At 37.6% G+C, this 18,603-nt stretch overlaps 1 protein-coding gene across 15 annotated transcripts in view; it reads left to right on the top strand.

Annotated features, from left to right (window-relative positions):
- Positions 1-18,603, top strand: part of LOC114471318 (collagen alpha-1(XXIII) chain-like) — a 168,898-nt gene that overhangs the window by 129,703 nt on the left and 20,592 nt on the right. For 12 of the 15 annotated variants that reach the window (XM_028460057.1, XM_028460049.1, XM_028460058.1 and 9 more), the window contains 6 exons: positions 3,920-3,946; positions 4,030-4,056; positions 6,454-6,480; positions 7,819-7,845; positions 14,759-14,833; positions 15,861-15,977. In XM_028460057.1, the coding sequence (XP_028315858.1) occupies positions 3,920-3,946; positions 4,030-4,056; positions 6,454-6,480; positions 7,819-7,845; positions 14,759-14,833; positions 15,861-15,977 (300 nt within the window). Of the gene's footprint in view, positions 1-3,919; positions 3,947-4,029; positions 4,057-6,453; positions 6,481-7,818; positions 7,846-14,406; positions 14,467-14,758; positions 14,834-15,860; positions 15,978-18,603 lie in introns of all 15 variants that reach the window. The other 3 variants (XM_028460052.1, XM_028460056.1, XM_028460055.1) reach the window with 1 other exon arrangement.

Genomic DNA, 18,603 nt, shown 5'->3' on the forward strand with positions numbered 1-18,603 from the left:
AAAGATGAAGGTCGCCGTATGGGCCAAGATCCTTTCAAAGAACAAAAAGCAGCCCCATCAAACAGCATTTTAACAATCGGATTCAATCAAAGCAGTGAACAGGAAGGATTTTTTTCTCTCACTCAGGCTCTGCTAATCTGACCATGTGTTTTTCTAAGACGTCTGCTCACATTTGCAGACACTGTTGCTTGGCGCAGCATCCAAAACAATTACACCCCACTGGATAACTAGCAGTCTGCTCCATAGGAGGGTACAATAAAGACACCCCTCTCCCTTTTTTATTGGGATTTAGAGACTCACAAACGCACATGCACAAGTCAACATGCACGTTCCTACATATACTGTATGCAAACACAGACGGAGGCAACAGAATGTGATGGATATCATTTATTTAGTGGGAAGTTTAAACAGCTTTTTTTTCTTTTCATATACTGCAGGGCTCAGGGAATTCACACAGAAAGGGTTCATTCAATTTTATTACAACTTTTTGGTGGTTATCGCTCCACTGTTCTTTTTTTTTTTATCACTTTTTCTGAAGATCAATCTTTGGTGTTTTTCTCCTTGATGTCTGCCAATCCCCTCTACCCCCAAGCCCTTTTCCTTTGTCATTTATGTTATTAGATGAAAAGATTTAAGATGCAGTTCCACACGCAAAGCATTCCAGTCTCGTTTGATTCTTTGAAAACTGATTTAGCCCAGATTTGTACAGAATAGATCAGCTATTTTTAAAAAAAAAACAGAGATAAAACTGTAATAATGGCTTATCTTTATTTTTAAAGCCTGTTTAACTGTTTTCAAGCGTTCTCTTATCATGTTATCTGTAGAAAGGCATTTTCTTGCCTTCTTTATTGGGTGAAATACTCCTCTGATTTTTCTCTACTCTGTCTTTATTCTACACTGGATTTTAGTGGCAGGTTAAAATGGGTGAAACCTCATACGACACGCTACCCATGCAAGATTTCAGACGTCAGATAATAGATACAAAGTTTTATTAGAGAGGATAAGCACGTTACACACAAAGGAGCCACACAGCGGCTTTACCTACAGTTCACACTGTGTCACACTTGTTAGCGGCCACAAATCAGCCTCTGCTTTTGCTCCGAGTTCAGACGACGCAGCAGTCGATGACCTCACAATGTGCACCTCGTCTGCTCATCCCGACGAGTCTTGAAGGAGCCAGACTCTGATAAATGCTCCCAGATGGGACGATATCCCCACATGCACACACACGCTCATGCAAATGTTGGGTATACAAACGTGCACACTCCTCACAGATAAGGACGAGTGGAGGAGGGAAAATTTACAAGACTTTTTTTTATTCTGATAGTTGTTCAAACCTGAGATTAGTCAGAGACAAAGTCGGAGGAAATGTTTCTTCTGAAGTAATCATTTAATAATAGATATTGACGTAGACACTGTTTATATTTGAATTCCTTTTTATTGATTCAAAGTGTATTATTAATGTGTTGATGTTGTATTGTTGATTAATCATTGGATTAAAATGATAGTGATACTAGAGTGACTTGGACATTGCAATAGAGTGGTTCCTCTAAGGCAGAGATGGGCAACTTCTATCAGAACGAGGGTCACGAAAATGTGATTGTTCGAGGGTCACATCATCAACATTCAAGCTAGCATTTAGATTAAAGGCCAATCTGAGCATTAATGCAGGGAAGAACATAGGGTTTTGTCATTGTAGTATTTTAGTGTGTGTTTTCTTTGTGTTGTTTGAGTTTTTAGACATTTTGTTATGTTTTTGAATTTATGTTGCGTATTTTCTTGTCAAAATGGCAAATTTTTGTTGCCTTTTTATGTGTATTTCGACTCATTATGTGTGTTTTTGTTATATTTCTTTTGTTATTGTTGTCATTTTATGTATTTTTCTGTCATTTTGGCCAGTGTCGTTGTTTTCGCAGTAATTTTATGTTTAAGTGGTTGTTCAGTGTGTCTTTGTCATCATTTTGTGTACTTTTGTTTGACATTTTGTGTCATTTTTTGTGTTTCTGGAGTTTTGTGGGTTATGTTGGGCTTCATGTAACTTCCAAACTCATGAATGACCCAGAGCCGCATGTGGCCCCCGGGCCGCCAGTTGCCTATGGTGTGCTTTGGTAATTATTTTATATATGTATTGATATTGGTAAGGTGTGGTATTACTTTTACCGTTACTGTGTGTGCGTGTGTGTGTGTGTGTGTGTGTGTGTGTAATGCTTTGGAATGGACTGAAAAAAACCTCATTTGTGTTTAAATTAGATGAATATCAATTAGTTTAAGTTTACATCCAACTACAAAATTAGCCATTAGCTTGTTCAGTACATACAATAACTAATTTTTAAGAAATAATCTTAGTTTTGACATTGACATGGTTACAAAAAAAGTATTTTTTTATTAATAAATTTTTATTATTAAAACAGCTTTAAAAAAAAATACACAGAAATCATTGATCAATGTACATATGTGTCAATAAAAGTATTTTTTTCCCCCTGAAGTTTAAAATCTATTATTTGTGTGGGTATTTAATAGAGTAATCAAACTACTACCACTTTTTTACTATAGACAGGAAATAGTGCTATCACTTCACACTGTATATTAAGCGGTCTTGGGAAATATATTGCCATCCGATTGGTCCCAGCTATTCGTTCCACCTCTGTCTTGGCCACCTACTGCTTCCCCCACAAGAGTCCCTTTAATCAAAAAGACAAGGAAAAGAAGCCTCTAAGGCTCTTTTATAAATCTCTCATGCAGACAGACCACTTCTACCACAAACAGGTTTATTGCCACGTCATCCTGTTAAGACACTAAAGCAGAGTTTTAAACGATCCCATGAACTGGTGATGAGAGCAGCTTCGCTTATCACTCGCTTTCTTCCCTTTCTCAGCAGCCGTTATCACTACTGGGCAGCATGTAATGAGTACAGTGTGGTGGGTTTTCACTGCAGGCCTGCAGCTGGTAAACAGAAGATGAAACAGGAATGAAGTGAAAAGAGGATGACTTCTAATGACAGACTGAAAGAGACGGCTGTGGTTGGTGCTGCAACCCTCAGCTCATGATATCTCCACAAAAAACTGTTAGCGTTAGGTTGAGTGCTGTCGTTAAGGAGGAAGTCAACCCGAGGCTTTAATGCATACACTTTTGAGTGTTTTCGGAAAGTGTTATCTTCCAGCCATCGGTTTCTTTATGTTTAGGTAAAGATCTAAAGCTTTGTGTCTCTGAAGTGAGTGTTGCTTTGCAGAGGACCTTTAAATGGCTGCTTGACTTTTTTTTTTTTTTTTTTACTGAAGTAAACAAAAGGAACAGATAAATACATTTAGGTTAGATCTATGGAAACCAGAGCAACATGTTTTACATCCAGGTTTCTGCTCACAATGGTGCAGGATGCACATGATTATCTATGTTCTTATTCTGATCTTTGTTATTCTCCTACTTTTGAAACTAATCCTTGGGATGTCTCTTTTTTTATTCCTTGTCATTCCTAATTGCTTGCACTGAATTTCATCTTCTTTCCAAACGTAATAGAAAATACAGTTTATTCAAATGATATTATACTAATAAGCAGCAGTTATTGTGTCATCATTATTCTTCACTCAGCATATTTAGGTATTGTTGAGATTACAGTCAGTTAGCAGAATTATTGCAGGCATATAATGTGTTAATGTTTTTTCTTGCCAAGGAGGACTGGGACAGCCTTTTATGCCTACACCACATACTGTAGAACACATTGGATGTCAGGGATACAAGGTTTTAGAAGCCTCCCACCTCCAACACACTTGCATTTCCTGAAGCCTGATAACAATCGAGCTATTTTCCAGTTAGCTGCATTAGAGCAAGTAGACATCCCCGATTGTGGCCCTTCAGTTGGGCACATATTTCTTTAACCAAGAGGTTGATCATTTGTTTAATTTCTCCTTCTGTCTTTTAACAGGGTCCACTTGGCTTGGACGGCAAACCAGTGAGTATCAATTTAAATTCCAAAAGATACAAAAATAATGACAGTCGGTTATCTAATTTCAACTCAATATTTTTGTCTTTCAGGGCTTGCCAGGCCCTAAGGGAAGCCAGGTACATAGCCTACACATTTACGTAAAAACACCTCCTGATTTCACAACAAGGCTAAATTGCTGGAGAGAGTGAAAAATTAACAAATGATAGCATTAAAAATATAGGGTTTTTTTTTAGTTCATTTTTAAGTAAAAAGATCCTCATAATAATGATGATAGAGATAACATTGATTAAAACGTGAGCTGAAAATACCAGGGTCAGGCTTGGTCCAACACCAGGTAGGAGATGACACTGAATAAAACTAAAGAGATGAATCTATTCAAGAGCCACTAATACTGTTTCGTTCCAATTATTTTTAAAGTCAGATCCTTTAAAATGTGTTTTATCACTCATTCATTCCATCATTACACTCTATAGTTGTTTTTTTCAATGTATTTTGATCAAAATGTAGTAATCGGACAAAAGGATTCAGAAATAAGAGAAAGCTGGTACTTGAGCCAGAAAAGAACCACTGATTTAGACGTCACCCTGTTTCAGAATAACTTGATTCTGAAGGTGTTCCCTCTTGCATACCTCATTCTTCTTTCAATCAGGTGATAGAGCAGTGAAACATCTAAAACCTACATAAATATATAAATTTTCTTTTAGGGATTCCTTTGATCTAAAAGTAAGAGTGAGCATTCTGGCACGTATGACAGGTGATGTTTAGCCATACTTCATCAATCTTTTTTTTTTAGAGTTCCTCAGGGATCATTGTGAGCAGTAAAAAAAAAACCCTACAGAAGCCATCTCATTTCATGTTTCACCTCTTTAAGTTATGCCAGAGCCCGTAGCCACAAGGGAGTCACGGCTCAACTAAACCACACTGGAATCCCCTTTGTACTCCCATCCATCAACCTTCCCCTGATCCCTGCTAGACTGCCCAGTAGACCCAGGTGTGGTGGGGACACGGCCTGCACAAAGTGAATAGGTTACACACCAGTGGGAACACAGTGAAATAGTAATGTTTATAGCCTACAAAGGAGGCTCTCTAAAAAAATCATTAGAGCCGCCTTTCTGCCATCTCTAAGCTTGTCTACAAGGTCACTTTACCCCACAGAGAATCATGTCATCTGCTTAAACGAAAAACGGTCACAGCGTGATGAGAGATGTTTGAGTTGTTCCTCTACAAACACCATTAAACTGTTGTTTCCTGCTGAAGAAAGGATTGAGTATGGTAGGTTATGTCCTTTAATTGGACTCAGTAAAACTACCACAGTACTGACTCAAACTTTTATTTCCAGAGCTGCTTTTAAACCTTTTCAAACACAAAACGCTAAACAGCAGTTTGAAACATCATAAATGCTTGTTTTTCAAAGCTTGAGTCTTTTTTTTAAGATATTACATGTATTTATTTGTTTTTAAAAATCACCACTCAAGGAAGTACACTCCACACAAATGTACTACTTGACTCTAGTCCACAGCTTGGACTGATTTTTACTTTGGCAAGAGTAAAAACACTGACAAATGTGTTTCTGCGTTTGTTTTTAACTTGTAGTGTCCATATTTCTACACACGAGGAAATGCCTAAATGCCCTTTGGACATTGTTTCGTTGTGACCTGAATTAAACTAGCTTTATTGTGAGCTGAAGAAGACAGCAACACAGAGGAAAACACTTACCCTCTCTGGCAAACCCTGTCATTAGTGCAGTAATTCTGAACACAAAGCTCCAGGCAGGACAAATTGGCTGCCAGAGAGAGAAGACCCAGCAAGACGGTAAATATTAGAGCAGCAGGTCTAAAAGTGAAGGCTGTGGCAGTAACCTTAAACAAAAAGCCATCAGTGCGTGAATCACGTCTTGTGAAGAAATTTACAACTTTTTTCGTGAAGAACGCAATGACTTGACTTAAGTGTCCTTCTTCTGTTGGCACTATCTGAGGAACTGTGGTTTATGTTAAAAACAATGTTGCTGTAAAGATTCCTTTGTCTCTTTTTATGTGATAGTCCTGTCATTAAGAACCGACGGCCTATTTTGGGCTTGTGCCCGACTTGTGTTACTTGTTTACGTGTCACAGTGGACAGACCTTGAGATGGAAAATTTCATTTTCTGACCTTAACTTTGCTTAAGAAATGCCTATGCCTGACAAAGACAATGAAAGGTCACTGGGATGTTTCATACCCTATGTTTTTTATTTAAGGTTTGTTATGTTTCACATCATCACATACTCTTTAACAGAAAAACTAAAGACAGGGGGTTGATTTGACTTGGCAATGACAACTCTGTTGATTTAACAGATTATTAAAGAATTATATTCATTTGGAAACAGGACAAGAAGGGAAATCACAGTCTTGCTTTCCAGTATAAGGGAACGTTCTTTACTCAACTCCCATTGAAGATCGATTGCAACATGATGTGTTGATCCTTTAAAAAAAATTTTATTGACCAACTGCCTTTGATTATCTCTCACCTCCCACAGGGACCAGCCGGGCCAAAAGGAGAAAAGGTACGTTTGACTACAGATGCTTGACAAATCCCTGCACTGTATGCATGTATTTTGCAAACCGAGTGACTCAGATAGACACAAGTGTGAGCACGATATATATCAAAGATCATCATCAATCTCCCATATTTTCACTGTGTGTCAATCATACTGACTCCACATGATATGTAGTTGTGTATGTGCTTTGGATTCAAGCATCAGTTTTTTCAGCAGGTTTCTCAGGCCTGTCCTCAATAGCAGCCAGATGTGTTAATGGTCTGTAAGCCTCCATCCAACCCACAGTGTTGGCAATGGTTGAAGCTGCAAGTGCTGCCAAAGGAAGGTTGACATTTGGTCTATTGTGTGTCTGTGCTGATGGGTGACAAATTGTGTGTGCGCGCTCACTGCTCACCCAAGTAATAATTGTCAAGACATAAGCAGCCATGAAAAAAGACACAGCTTTGTTGAACAGTTTCTGTCAGAGACGGAATGAGGATGATTTGTTGGGATTGCAACTGGCAGATGATGCTGAGGTTTGGATGAACCAGCTTCCTTCATGTAATCAGACAAGTAGCTTTATAATAAGAATGTGAACTCATAATTCTCATAAAGGGATAATCCTCTACATTTGTGTTAGTTATCTGACATAGTCCTCTTAAATTATTCAATTCAAAAACATCAACACCCTTAGCTACTTTGGAGACAAGAGTCCAAGAACTCTGTTTTTCTCACGGATGTGTTTTTCATCTATAAATCCATTTGTGATAGCTACACATTAGCTCTTGTCTTTTATTTTTTTTCTGACTTTAATGTTCTTGTAGATTTAAGCTGTTGAATGTTTTCTGTTGTAAAGCACAGTGAGTTGCCTTGTGTACAAATACATTTGCCTTGCCTCGTTAGATGAATGACACAAGCATTAATAATGCATTGGATTTTATATAGCGCTTTCTCATAGACACTCAAAGCGCTTTACAGAATTAAGGCATTATTCTTTCACTCCACACTTAGTGGTGGTAACCTACTATTGTAGCCACAGCTGCCCTGAGGCAGACTGACAGAAGCGAGGCTACCATAGTGCACCATCGGTCACTCCGACCACCACCAACACTCACTCACACACTACATTCATACTAGGCCATTTGGGTGAAGTGCCTTGCCCAAGGACACAATGATAGTTACCACTGGAGCGACTGTCCCCCACTGTGGCACCTGGAATTCTCAGTGGTCTCCCATCCAACTGCTAACCAGACCCAGACATGCTTAGCTTTCGAGATCTAACGAGATTGGGCAATGACAGGCTGGGCAATGACCACGAAAGATTGGAAGAAGACTTATTGGGTTTTTTTCTGTTTTCCTTCTCAGGGTGACCAAGGAGATATTGGACCAAGGGTAAGTGGCATATTGTTTGCTCCTATGAGAATGTTAAAGATGACCAAATTGTGTAGCTGAGTTCTTCTTCTAGTACAGCTTTTACGGATTTGTCCTCTATAATTTATCTTCGTAATCTTTTTTTTCTTTATTTGAATCAATTCAGTAGATTGATACGCTCACTAATCAGCACAACCAGGAACCAATAAAATGTGTTACAAGAAACTGTAATTGCAAAACATGATACTAACTTTGTGTGTGTGTGTTTGTCTTAGAGGATTATGTGCTGATTCTCTGTTAGCTTGCTGGAGCAGGTCCGATCTGGCACAAAACATTCTATAAAACCACAAGCTTGTTTGGATAAAAGAAATGAGATGTAGTATGGCAATTAGTGAGTTTCAGGGAGCCAGCCTGTAAAAGAGCCAGTTAGTTGTTTACGGTTCCTAGTCCATACTTTTGATAAACTAAAACAGCCGATGATTAGGAATATTGATCGTCTTATTTAAAACCTTGGCTTTTTCTAAACGTATCCAGCTCTATGACACACATGCTCTAAATTTGTTTACTCTCATTACTCGGCCTCAGTTTTGTCCAGCAGGCCCACATTTCCATGACCAGGCACCATTTTTTTCTTCCTGATGTAATGGAAACAGAGTCAAGAATATTATTCATTCATGACTTTCTGTCCCAACATAAGATTTATTTCAATCCAGTCAAATGACATGTGCACTTGTGTTTCTCTTGATTTTTTTTTTAATAATAATTCAATGTTGGAACTCAGGCAACCATGACCAAATCATTTTTAAAAATGTCTTGAAATTATGTCAGTTAATTCTGTCACAATGAGACAAACCCTCAGAAACCCTCCGTTATGTTTCTTTAGTTTGTACAAAGAAGTAGAAAATGAATATTTTGTAGAATGGAGGACACAACATTCAGCCACTTTTAGGAGCTCAGTGACGGTTCTATAATAAGTTGAAATTGATTCGAAACACCAACTTAGCTCCAAAGTAGCATACAACTTCTCTTAACAGGGTCTGTTGATGCTGAAGAACTAAAAAGAAACGCTCCCAAACTTCTGCGAATTCTTCTCGAAAATGTTGAAGCTGTTAAAGCTGCTGAGGGTGGTCTAACTCCGTAATAATACCTAGATTAGGAATGGGATGTCAATTAAATTTATGTCCATGACGACCAAATACTTTAAGCATTACTGTGTAGCAAGAAGTCAGGATTCAGTATAGACGAATTAGCAGACCATCACAAATTCAAAATTAGTAGACGGACACAATGTTTTCATTCCTTACATGTTTTACATTGTGAAACCTTGTTTTCACATATAGGGAGTTACTTTAACGTACAGAACAACAAAAAACAAAGCTTGGTCTAACCAATTCTACATGTGAAAATTGCTTCACAATACCGAACAAAAGGTGTGTTTACCAGCAACGTTAAAACTTGTGATGCTCTTTTATGGAGGCTTAGGTTTCCCAAATCTCCAAAGCCTCAGATGAGATGAGACATCTTGAAAACAACAATGGAAATTGTTCATGTTCACCGCGAAAAGAAGATGGCTCAGGCTTTCTGCCAAAACCAAAGCGATTCCCCATAAGTATGAAATTTTTCACCCGCTTTGCATCTGTCAGTGCCTTGTTTATATGAAGTGATTCCTCCCTCTCTGAGATCTATGTAATTATCTGCATTCACAGTGAGTGGCTGTTGACAAGGACCCCCTTGCTTCAAATGACCATTGTTTTTTGAGTGGGCTTTGAAACAGTCACGTATCTCATGAACTTTGCATGCTTTTGGATTTTTTTTTTTTAATTTCTTTTTTGCGTCTGGAGTCATTTATAGGGTCAGGTTACTTGTTCAATAGATGTGGTAAAGATCGAGTGAAGTAAGCTGCTTTTTTGATTGGTTAAAGACAGTTTCAACTTTGTTTTATGTTTTTCCAGTTTGTTTCATCGAAATTAACACACAAAAAAAAGATCTATGTGAGAAAATCCTTAACTTGGTAATAAGGTTAACATTAGGAGAAAGCTTAATCAGCGACAGAAGGAGAACACTTGGTCACTTTGCATACAATAGTCTTTTCCCACATCCATATCCAACTTAAGAAAAGATAATTGGCAAGGAAATTTCAATGGAAACACTAGTTATTACCCAAAGGTATGATGAGTACTGTAGCTAAAGTGGATATACTGTACTTTCATGTCCATGTGAGTTTTTGCAAGTCACGATACAGTTGACCAGTCATTTAATACTGGATTGATACTAGATCATGTTAATAGAATAGAATAGAGTTTATTGCCATATGTACAAGTTAAAAAGAATAGGTATAATACTATTTTGTATTCCTTCTAATGTGGATGCACATAGCAAAACCTGTTGGATGTTTTTGTTAACAAACACAACGTAATTCTAAAATAATAGTTAGAAAAACTAAGGACTGAATCCATTTTTCTGCATCTCCCGTAATCGCTTGCTCATGTCATTACTGACCCTGTATCAGTGAACATGCTGTGTGTGATTGTTTCATTCTCATCATTGGTGATTTTTTTGGTCATTGGTGTGAATGTTTACATAATTCAAACAGTACCTCTTATTAGGGTGAACAGTCAATTACCCACTTCGTAACAGCCCATTGTTTTTATTGAAGTGAGTTTTCCACAAATGTCCTGATCTGGTTGAAAATAAATCTGTATCATAACTCTTAACTATTTATTTTAATAGGCATTTAAATATTTTTTAACCACTTGCCTTCATTTTGACACTTAGCAACAAACAGAATTAGACAGTGACGTGCAGTCAGGGTAGGCAAGGTAAGCAATGCCTACCCAAGGGTGAATTGATATTTTGATTATTTGTTTTAATTATAATTATAATTTAATTATAATATAATTATAATGTTGTTGTTGATTTTGTTTGATTAACACTTGCCAGCAGAAACATATGAAATTGTCATTTATGGTCTCGATTTGCAACGTGCCTACCCAACCCTAGTGGTCACGGCACGTCACTGGAATTAGATGTGGTTGTAACTATAGATATATTGTTGTTATTGTGCTGGGGATCGCTGCATGGTGGTTTTTATCTAAATGAGTGTAATTTCAATTAAACTCAATTACAAGTGGCTAATCATGAGTTAGGTATAATGCACTTCCTTGTGGCTCTGTAGCCTAATATTCATTAGGAGATTCTGAACCAGATAATACTGAGTCCTTTGCCTGTCCCATCTAAAATGTACTTACTAGCTTCTGTAGAAAGCTTTTCAGCACAAAGTTCCTTTCATTGGTAAATATTGCACTTGGCTGAGCTCTTAGCTTCTCTAATATGTTTGGAAAAGGCTGCAGCCGCAGAAATTTCAGAGTATCGCTTATAGACTAAAATTTATTTTTGAATCCACCTCTAATGAGGTTTGGCTGGTGAAATATATTTATAGAAGAGAATCAACTTTATTGAACTGTATTTGCATGTAATCAATCCCAAAGGAGCAATGTACATCCACTGAGCTGGCCTGGGAATTGGCTAATCCATTCCCAGGACTAAAACAAGATCTAACTGAGGTACAAGAATGAAATTGGATGGTAAAAACCAATGTCATATACCGTACATTATGTTACATGATTTACAAGTAAAAACATTACTTTATTAAATCTAGCACGTATTATACTTCTTACGCAGTTATACTGTCGAATCTATCCAGCCTGTGTTTAGGTTCATCTGTTGGCTGTATTGAAAGAAAAGACATGATGGCAGTTTCATTTAAAGCTAAATCCCTCGTCTGCCTCCCTAGGGACAGCTATAAAGCAGCCATGCTCTGAGGTAGAATGGCTGCTCTTCTTCATATTATCTTTGAGTTCTACAATGACAAGCTATAGGGCTGCATTTGGCTGATCCTGTATGAGTTATTTCAGGAGGTTACACTTATGTTGATGTAGTCTTCATGGTGGGAACAGTGTGATTGAATGAATAGGACAGTGAGAAGAGAGGAGTGAAGGCTATGGGAAGATGAGGGGTGAAGAAGAATCTGTGGTAATGCAAAAAACCTCAGCTATCCACCGCTCACCACAGCTTGTTAGCACAAACCTCTCACAGTTCTACCTCCTTCTCTTTCTGTGTCCCCCTGCTGTCACCCCAATGTCTCTGATCTCTTCTTCTCTCCCTCTGTGCCCTTCATTCTTCCCATCATTGCCTCCGTTGCTTTTGTTTTTGAGGGAACAGACCCAAAAGAAGCAGCGTGCTGCTGTGGAAAACAGACTCTGCTTCATTTAGCTCTAAATAACTAGCATTTTTACAGTCCTTTAGCTGGAACAAACAGCTCCCCATCTGTTCCCTCTGTGTTGATACCAAAGTACACAAACAATGTAAAGTTATTGAGTGCAATAGAGAATGTGTTAAATGGGATACTGTATTGCCTTCACTGTTCTCATCCAGGTGGTCCTCTAATGAATCATTAAGATAATTTGGTTTATAACTTTGCCTGTTGGCTACTAGGTGGTGATTCACCAACATCACTTAATATGCAAGAGCTGCAATAACTTTTGTAATAACAGTAGCAAATAACCCCACAGACAGGGAATAGTGTCATTAAAAAGTAAAAATATTACCATATCCCATGCCCTGTATCATTTAGTTATGATGAAAACAAAATTAAGTATTTTTTATTGGTTTTCACACATATTCTTACATAGTTTCTTCTCAAGGTACATACAACCCATTTTTGTTATTTTTCAAACACAAAAACATCACACACTATGTACCCCCCAACATACGGTCACACTCACACTATATATATATATATATATATATATATATAAAGTGCTACTGCACATGCCCTTTGAGACAAGTTTTGGACAACATCAGATTTAGCTTGTTCATAAAGATCTGGTGTTATTTTGCGACTAAAGTACGGACGAGTGGGTACTTCATACCGGGGCTCAATCACTTTTAGCATGTGTTTAAAACCAGTGTTTATATGGTCTTAGATCCGCTGCTATAAAGACTCCGATGGCAGTTGTAATAGCTTTAGCTCGATCTGAATTGCTGGGCAGAGGCTGCTTGAATGCCGAAGTCAGCTGCGTTTGCACTAAGGTCATTTTCTTTCTTGTGCAGTGATATTCGCACTCAGGTGGTGCCGTTTCAAGTGAGTTAGCATGTTCGTCGTGTTCCCGGAAACATACCAGATCTCAGCTGAACAATGTTGCCACACTGCCCTCGTTTTATCCACTTGTCTTTCTCCGTTGCAGTATTTCACTCGGAAGCCGAAGTGTTCCCAAGCAGGAGACTTTAGCGACAGGGGAGGGTCCTCCAGCTCTGGTTTCTCGCTAGCGTTAGCCATGGCCATGGGCTGCACATGTAGCTGCAGGCGCAAGTAAACACGCAACCGAAACGGTTCGCTACAAATACATGTATTGTTACACCCTTAATATATATATATATATATATATATATATATATATATATATATATATATATATATATATATATATATATTAATTTATTTTATTTTTTTACTTAAATAAGAATAAATAAAGTAATATTAATTTTAAAAAAAAACTTTAAACTTATATATAAACACAAAAATAATAATAAAAAATTGCAAAACAAAAAAATTATATCGGACAAATAGACAAACCAAGATAAAGTAAAACCAGTGTAAATAGGCAGAAATAATATGTACATTTATACAAAGGAAATGCGGTGTGTTCCAAGTTGGTTGGTACAACCCATTAATATCATGTTACACAGAACTGTCAAATGTACATTAGTCTTCCAAAGATGAAATACTTTTATTAACTAAGGAGAGAAAAGGGCCCCAAGTCTTATTAAAACTGTCTGAACAATATTTTATACTGAACATCATTTTCTCTGAGTATATGAAGGTCATTCAATTTTTCAATCATGATTAAATTTGAGCATCTTTTAGATTTCATGTAACTCACTTTAGTGTTGAAAGACTCATATTGACATATTTCATGTACAACATCTTCAACTTTCATTGCAAAATAATGAAGTGCACAGAATATCAATATATATATATATATATATATATATATATATATATATATATATATATATGTATATATATCTGGGTCCTTGTATTCCCCCCTTGTGTCTTTTTCTTGGAGAAAAAACCATGTTCTGTTAAAAACTAAAAGTAGATCAAGGTGTTCGACATGCCTTGTTTTGTTTTTTACTTTTGCAAAGTAGTCACTGGAGCACATCATTGCTGTGTTATGACTTATTATATCAGCAACTGATTGTGGGATATGGTCAAACCATTGCGAGGGGGGAGGAAATGATTTCATAAACATGTTTGTATCATTTGGGGCCTCCAACAGACACAAGTGCTTTTAGTTTGTATGCAGTAGAAAATATCCCTATTTTTTATACTAGGAAGAACAATTCCTTAGGTTTGGACCCTAAACCATTGTTGGGTTGGATGGACAGCTCTTGTGGGCCACCAGTTGACGTCTATTGCACATGTTCTACTTGCACTGTTTGTAAATGAAATCCTTGTCTGTTGTTGTGTTTGAACCCTTCCACAGTGCTCACCCTTATCTTTGTTATTCCTCTCCTCAGGGTCCTCCTAATTACAGCACGTATGCAGGTCTACACAGTAACCAGATTCTCACTGTCAAGGTTTGTTCCTCCTGCAGATCTGGTCCTCAGTCCTCTCAGCAGTCCACACTGTCCCTCAGGCTGCCCATCTGTCGCTGTCCCTGTTCAACGAAGACCAAAACATCTGTCCTTCATTTTCCTTTCCAGTCTCCAGCTTCAGAAGCTGATTTGGCCTATTTGTTCATCCGCTCTGGACACTCGGCCAACTATCTCTGACTCCCTCACTTATTTTGTATTCCTTCTCTCTTTTTTAATTGGCCGTTTCCTCCTACTTCTCCGACTTCTTATCGCCGATGCATCTCATACATCTCAGATGGTCTTCCCTCGCTATGACCATGGTTTTATCTCAGGAGAGCAGTCCAGCAGCTTCCAGAGACGCTTTCTGAAGGTAGAACTCGTCTAAACGGCCATGTGTGCTCTGTTAAGACTAACCTGCTGTTTCCCTGCATGAACCTCCTATTTTCTTTTTCACTGTTTCTCTGTCACGCTACAACCGACTCATTTCATGTTTGTTTACATTTTCCACCATTTTCTGGGTGTACAGTTTTGTTCCATTTTATTACCATGACTGATGAAATATAATGGCTTGTAATTATAATCCTGAGGCATAAAAAGCCAAATTCTCTGGGATTTGAGCCACACATATTTTTTAAATGTGTTGTATGGAGAATAGAAGAACTCCTTCAGCCAGCTTTGGTTTATTTAAAGAAAACTGATCATTTCTGTGAATAAATGGAGTATAATTAAACTTATATGTGCTCACTGGGTGACCATGGAGCCTTTACCATGTACAGTAGGCGAGTACTTGGTAAATGCTATGCTAAATATGTGTAGGCTTCCTTATATAATTAATGAATCCAAATATCAAATGATTTAATTATGTAAGACAGAAAATAAACATTGCCAGAGGATGATATAATAACCCAAGTTATTTGGTATAATAAGAAACCTGAAAATGGCTTTTATGACGAATATAAATCTTATTTAGTTGTGGTTTTTATATTTACCACACAATACAAATGTCCCTTACAGTGAATGATTGAGCTGCATTCTTGCTTGAAACCCTCCTTATAAACAGAACTCTAATTGGATTTTAAACTATTTCCTTGAAATGCATTAACCCAGCCAAGTTAAATCATACTTTAGAGTCAATTTGATCTTTAGTAGGCCATATCAAAAAGAGCATGTGTTCTGTTCATCGTTGACCAACTTTCAGTTTTTAAATCAATTTTTTTCCACATTATTCCGTATGCCAAAGAGAAAACTTTGTCCAGCTGGATTTGATGCACAGGCCTTGAATTTAACACATTGCCATTTCGCTATTATTGTTAAGACGCACGGTAAACGTTAACATACAAACGGAGGACCTGTTGATAATCAACTGTTTAGTCACAGTTATTTTTTTTTTTAAACAGGGTGATCAGGGACAGGCTGGACCATCTGGTCCTCCTGGTCCACCGGGCCCACCTGGACCACGTGGCCCCCCTGGGAACACTGGCAAGGATGGCCCCCGTGGCCCTTCTGGAGAACCAGTAAGATAATTTACCATTAATCTGTTTTATTCACTTTGTTACTTTGGCCAAGGAGGTAATATTTTCACCAGCGTTTATTTCATTGTTTGAATGTTCACAGGGTTAGAAGTACTTTAATGGATTTTGACCAAATTTTAACCAAAGATAGACCTTAGGCTTACACCATGGAAGATTCCATTACATTTTGGAGGGGATCCAGATCAATATACTGATTCTGGATCAGTTTCAAAATCCAAAACTCCTGTATCGCTCATCATATCGACCGGTTTTCTTATCTCCATTACCTATTATCTTCAAATCTCTGTTCATAATTGACCAATGTTTATAACATTTTAGTCTGTTATGTTGGGTTAGTTCTCTAATTACCCAACCAAGTTTAGTCCGGATCAGATCCAGATTTGGGGGTGCCCATACATTTGGACCTACTGTATCTTTATTAATATTAATGGGGATAGTAATTTCTTCCAAGCCTTTAAAGTTTGAATGATCATGGTACCATGATCAGGATCACCGATCCAGATGACTGCCAATATCTGGCAAAGAGGATATTTGGTGCAAACAGCAGAAAGCATAGAAAAAAGAACAAAAAAATTCACACATTTAAGAGTATTCACCAAGATCCACTATTTAACTCAGGACCACCTATACAGACATTGGGAAAACATGCAAACTTTCACCCAAATATGCTGTCGACCAGAATCCAACCCAGGGTCTTTGTTGTGTAAGATGATGCAGCAAACCTCTGCACACTGTTTACCCTCTCCCGTGTCAATTTACTGTACATACAGAACATAAAACAATAGAGATGGTAGAAGACAAGTTCCTATGGTCTTTTTCTTTCTCCATCAAACCAGCCCTATATGTGAAACAGGGTTACGTGACCAAACCATGGCTTAAAGTCACCTCAATCATCAACATTCCAACTGTACACAGACACTATATGTGGTAGAACTTAGTGTCACACTGAAACATTGTGTAGGTTCATTATGTGTGTTTGCCAGTGAGCTGCGGCTCACATGAAAAAACTCCCAAAATAGTAATTCCTACTTCTGGTCTCATCTGTTTTGTGTAAATAAGTTGCCACAAGGTTGCCCAGCTCGCCCTCCTCCTCCCACCCTCCCACCACAACTGTGTAGTTGTGCACGCTGAAACAGATATGGCACTGCGACGAGTTCATGGGCAGTTTGCTGCACCAAACAATAGTGGGCTCCTCTCAACTTAACTTTGAATTCCCACTATTTTTCTTCCTATGCACTGACAGCTGTGGTTATTGAGCCAAAACAGTGGAAAAATAAAAGTTATGGGCGTCATTTTTGTGGATTTAGGTGAAGGTATAAAAGCTAAATTAGACCGCTTGGCAAAAAAAAAAAAAAAAGACTAGGAGTTCAAATGAAAAACATTGATATTGTTGCGAGAGTAGGAGGTGCTTGAGCTAAGTCAACAAACTTGAAATCCCAGACAGCTCAGAGTATGACGAAAAGCAGACTGGCCGGCTGCAAATGTACTTTCTTATTTGATTAAAGCTGTTGCAAAATAACCAAAAAATATATATTTCATGAGTCGCGGCCACGACATGGACTGATGGAGAGCTAGTCCATGTTGTGGGCAGATGTCTGACTGGGCTGAGAAGTGGAGAGCAAGCCAACCTGCTTGCTTGGCTATCCTTGAACAATTAGTGTTTGTATCTGTAATCCGTGAATGACATTTATTATATAAGGTATTGTATCTATCATTAGCCACATTCTGCACTTTGAATACAATAAACGGTGAGACAGAAAGATCAAAGGTTGCTCAAAAACGATCATAGGTTAGCATAGATGTTCTAGATGACAGTTCATGCAGCTGTTAAACATATTAGTACCTACTGCTCTTTGTGGTAAAAAAAAATTTAGAAAGCTCTGAACCCGTTAAATACAAACCGTCTTTTATAACATCTCGTCCACTAAAGCCCGGGTTCCCAAAGTGGGGTACGGGTACGCAAATTGCCACTGGGGGTACATGAATAAAAAAATAAAAATTGAAAACTAGAATATAAATCGACCAGTAGTCAGGAGCCTCCGACTACCTATGGTTACAGATTATTATTCTTTTTTTTTTAATTATATATTGTTCCTCGACAGGATAGGTAAACTTCAGAGACAAATTTCAATGTAGATCTACATTGTATGTGACATTACATCAGTGGTTCCCAACTTTTTTATGTCGTGACCCCAATTTATTATCACACATTTTTGGCATCTCCAGAGATTTTTTTTCTTTCTAGAATTAGCTTTTGATAATGTTTGTTGTAATGTTCACCATTCCGATATTTTTATACTGCATTTTTTTTGAACTCCATTTATATTTAAAAGAGTGAAAGCATGGAATACAGTTGTTTAAGATTGTTTTGTGTGAGGTGTTATAATTTCAATTTTTTCATTATTATAAATTATTAGACATGTCAGGGGACCCCATTTGAATTCCAGGCGAACGCACATGGGGTCACAACTCGGGGTGTGAAAAAAAATGGATTTTTTTTTTTTTTTTTTTTTTTGGATATTTAATCAATATTTTTGTGTATTTGTGTGATATTTCAGTGGTGGTTACAATGCTTTCAATGTGTTGCAATGGTTATTTGATGCTCTCG

This window comes from Gouania willdenowi, chromosome 10 (assembly GCF_900634775.1).
Source record: "Gouania willdenowi chromosome 10, fGouWil2.1, whole genome shotgun sequence".
Lineage (NCBI taxonomy): Eukaryota > Metazoa > Chordata > Actinopteri > Blenniiformes > Gobiesocidae > Gouania > Gouania willdenowi.